Source organism: Anarrhichthys ocellatus, unplaced genomic scaffold, assembly GCF_004355925.1.
Source record: "Anarrhichthys ocellatus isolate YVR2014 unplaced genomic scaffold, GSC_Weel_1.0 scaffold1638, whole genome shotgun sequence".
Classification (NCBI taxonomy): domain Eukaryota; kingdom Metazoa; phylum Chordata; class Actinopteri; order Perciformes; family Anarhichadidae; genus Anarrhichthys; species Anarrhichthys ocellatus.
Window position 1 is genome coordinate 267 of NW_022281612.1, and position 2744 is coordinate 3010.

At 44.5% G+C, this 2744-nt stretch overlaps 1 protein-coding gene across 3 annotated transcripts in view; it reads left to right on the forward strand.

Moving 5' to 3' along the window:
• Positions 1–500: 500 nt before the first annotated feature.
• LOC116377754 (basic immunoglobulin-like variable motif-containing protein) overlaps positions 501–2744 on the forward strand; it is a 5496-nt gene continuing 3252 nt past the window's right edge. Inside the window, exons 1-3 of one of the 3 annotated variants that reach the window (XM_031839465.1) lie at positions 501–800; positions 1638–2176; positions 2518–2647. In XM_031839465.1, coding sequence (XP_031695325.1) covers positions 1687–2176; positions 2518–2647 — 620 coding nt within the window. In that variant the 5' untranslated portion in view covers positions 501–800; positions 1638–1686. Of the gene's footprint in view, positions 2177–2517; positions 2648–2744 lie in introns of all 3 variants that reach the window. The other 2 variants (XM_031839464.1, XM_031839467.1) reach the window with 2 other exon arrangements.

The following is a 2744-nucleotide window of genomic DNA, read 5'->3' on the forward strand; positions in this document are numbered from 1 at the left end:
TTGCTCGCGGATTCGCGGGCCACATAAAATGACGTCACGGGCTTGATTCACCGCGGGCCTTGAGTTTGAGACCCCTGGTTTAAAAGGTCTTAATGGCAGACCGTCACGTGGACCTAGGAGGAACCCGTTCCACGTGGGACCGGATGTGAACAGTCAGAACCAGACCGGACGGGTTCCACGGTGGTTCTGGTCTCCTCTGACGTCAGAAACGTGATATTTTAAAGCTCTAAAGAAACAGAACAGACTCACCTTCCGTCTGAAGTTTAGAGAGCCTCCGCCGCTCTCTGATTGGTTAAAACCGTTTGAACCGTTGGATCGATCCAGGCGTCACTGACACGCCTTAAAATAAAGTCACGTGACGTTTAAAGTAAATATCACACAATAGCATGAGATCCTATCTTTAACACAACACATAACGTTTGGACTTGACAATGTTTTCACGTTAATATGAAGCATTGAATATTTCCACCCCCTCCTGCTGCTGCTCAGAATGGTACGGTCCGTTGACTGTGCACCGGAAGTGAAGGCTGGTCTGTCCGGAGGACGACGGCTCGGATTTATTCTTATTATTTATCCTTCGCTATTCTAACGTGTACCGAGCTGACGGTCACGTACCGGTGCCGGTCTGTCGGTAGAGTTCACCATCCGGGTCCTCAGCCCGCTGTACGAGGACGTCTGATGATGAAATAACAGCTGGGCGTGTTTACATGTAACAAACAGGTGAGTCAGTGATCAATAACATCAATAACAACAACCCGAAGATATCTGCTCGTGATGTCATCAATAGATCACCAATGACGGTAATGTTTGACGTTCAGTCTGGTTCACCAATGAAACAACATATAACGTGTAATACAAATAAAATAAAATATTAATAATAATAAAATAATAATAATACATTATTAGACACCATTTTACAAGATTATAATCTAATTAGAAGTCAATTATAATGTAATAATTCCAAAAAAATGCTACATTATTGAACAAAGAGTGAGACTATGTGAATTAAAGACCAAAATGTAATAAAAATCAACGCTGAAATGAAATGTCAGATACTTCTGATACTATGTTCTTTTACATTCTGTGTTTTGAGAATTTCATTTAAAATAGCATGATATATGAATATTATACATTATCTATTAAAAATCATTACATCATTAGTTTAAAAATAAAGACACACCTGAGAGGTATTACATTACTAGTGAGAACATGTATGATGACATCAGACAGGACATTTTATTCTATTATTGGTCTTTATTACATCGTCTGTGACATATATCCGTGTTTGATTAATGTTCAACAGAGAGCAAATGATTTCTAGTTTTTTTTTAATTTGATACAAAGTACGACATTCAGGACTTTGATGATGATGATGATGATTGGTTCTTCTCTGAAGAAGTTATGGATGCATAATGTCTACAGTTCTGATAGTAAACATCCAAGTCTCTGACTGTACTGTTATAACTGTATGTTTTACATCATGTATGTGCTATGTATTGTATGTACTGTAATTTGTCCTTCCTGTGGACTCCAGGAAGATTAACGGTCACCGAGCCATCAGCTGATCCAGTTATTAATATAATAACACATCTCATCTGCATATGAGATGTTCTCTGAGTCTGTCCTTTCATCATCAGACAACACAGCCTCCACCTCCACGCCACAGTCAGCTGATTCTGTCGTTCGATGCCGAACACCTCAGATGGTCAAGGAGCGAACCTCGCCGGGCCGTCGGGTCCGTCGGGTCTGCAGCAGCCCACCGATGGGGAGGAGGACCGCGGCCTCGTGGGCTCCCTCTCCCGGGACGCCGCCAGAGTGAGAAGAGCCTCGGGCGCCGAGCTCCACCTGCCGTGGACGTGTCCGGTCACTCACTCCAGGGAGAAGTTCTACACCATCTGCTCCGATTATGCTCTCCTCAACCAGGCCGCCTCCGTGTACCGGCCCCCGATCGCCGTCACCGGGGACGCCGTCCCCAACCGGCAGGACGAGGGGCCGTCCGCGGGGAAGCCCAGAGCCTCGGTGGACCTCGGCGCCGGCCGGTCTGGAGGGGCCCACGTGGGCTCAGACGGGGACTGCGACATGGATGAGGTGTCCTCCGGTCACGGTAAACCCATTCTGGCCTGGGAGATCGACACCACGGACTTCAACGCTGTGCTCACCAGAAAAATCAGAACAAGTAAGAAGCATGTTGTGGATGTTTAAATGTGTACACAAAGTTTGTATTGATGTGCTCTGTAGTCGTTTAACCTCCACTGACTGAAGGAAGAACTGAATGTAAACTATGCTTTGGTTTCACTTCTACTACTTCTAAACTTGCTTTTTTCTCTTTTTACAAAACGAACCAAAACAACGACAAAGAGGAGAACGTTGGGTCGACATAATAATGACAATCAATATGAAACTGAATTTAGTTCCCGCCCTCTGAACTAAAAACACTATCAGTTTGTTTACAACATATATGTGGTGATCAACAGAGGGAACCATGAAGTGACTCCACTGACTGATGCTGTATTTCAGGTAACGTGAAGAAAATCAGCATCAAGAAGATGAAGTCTTCAGACAGACCCAGCAGAAACCTGCAGGATGTCCCTTCTCACGCCTCGCTGGAGGAGGTCAAACATAGAAAAGTGCTGGACCTCAGGAGATGGTAGTTCTGAATTCACTTCTTCAAAACTGTTCAGGCAACCCGAACACAACACAACCACAAAGAGACACAAAACAACAAACAACCACAAAGAGACACA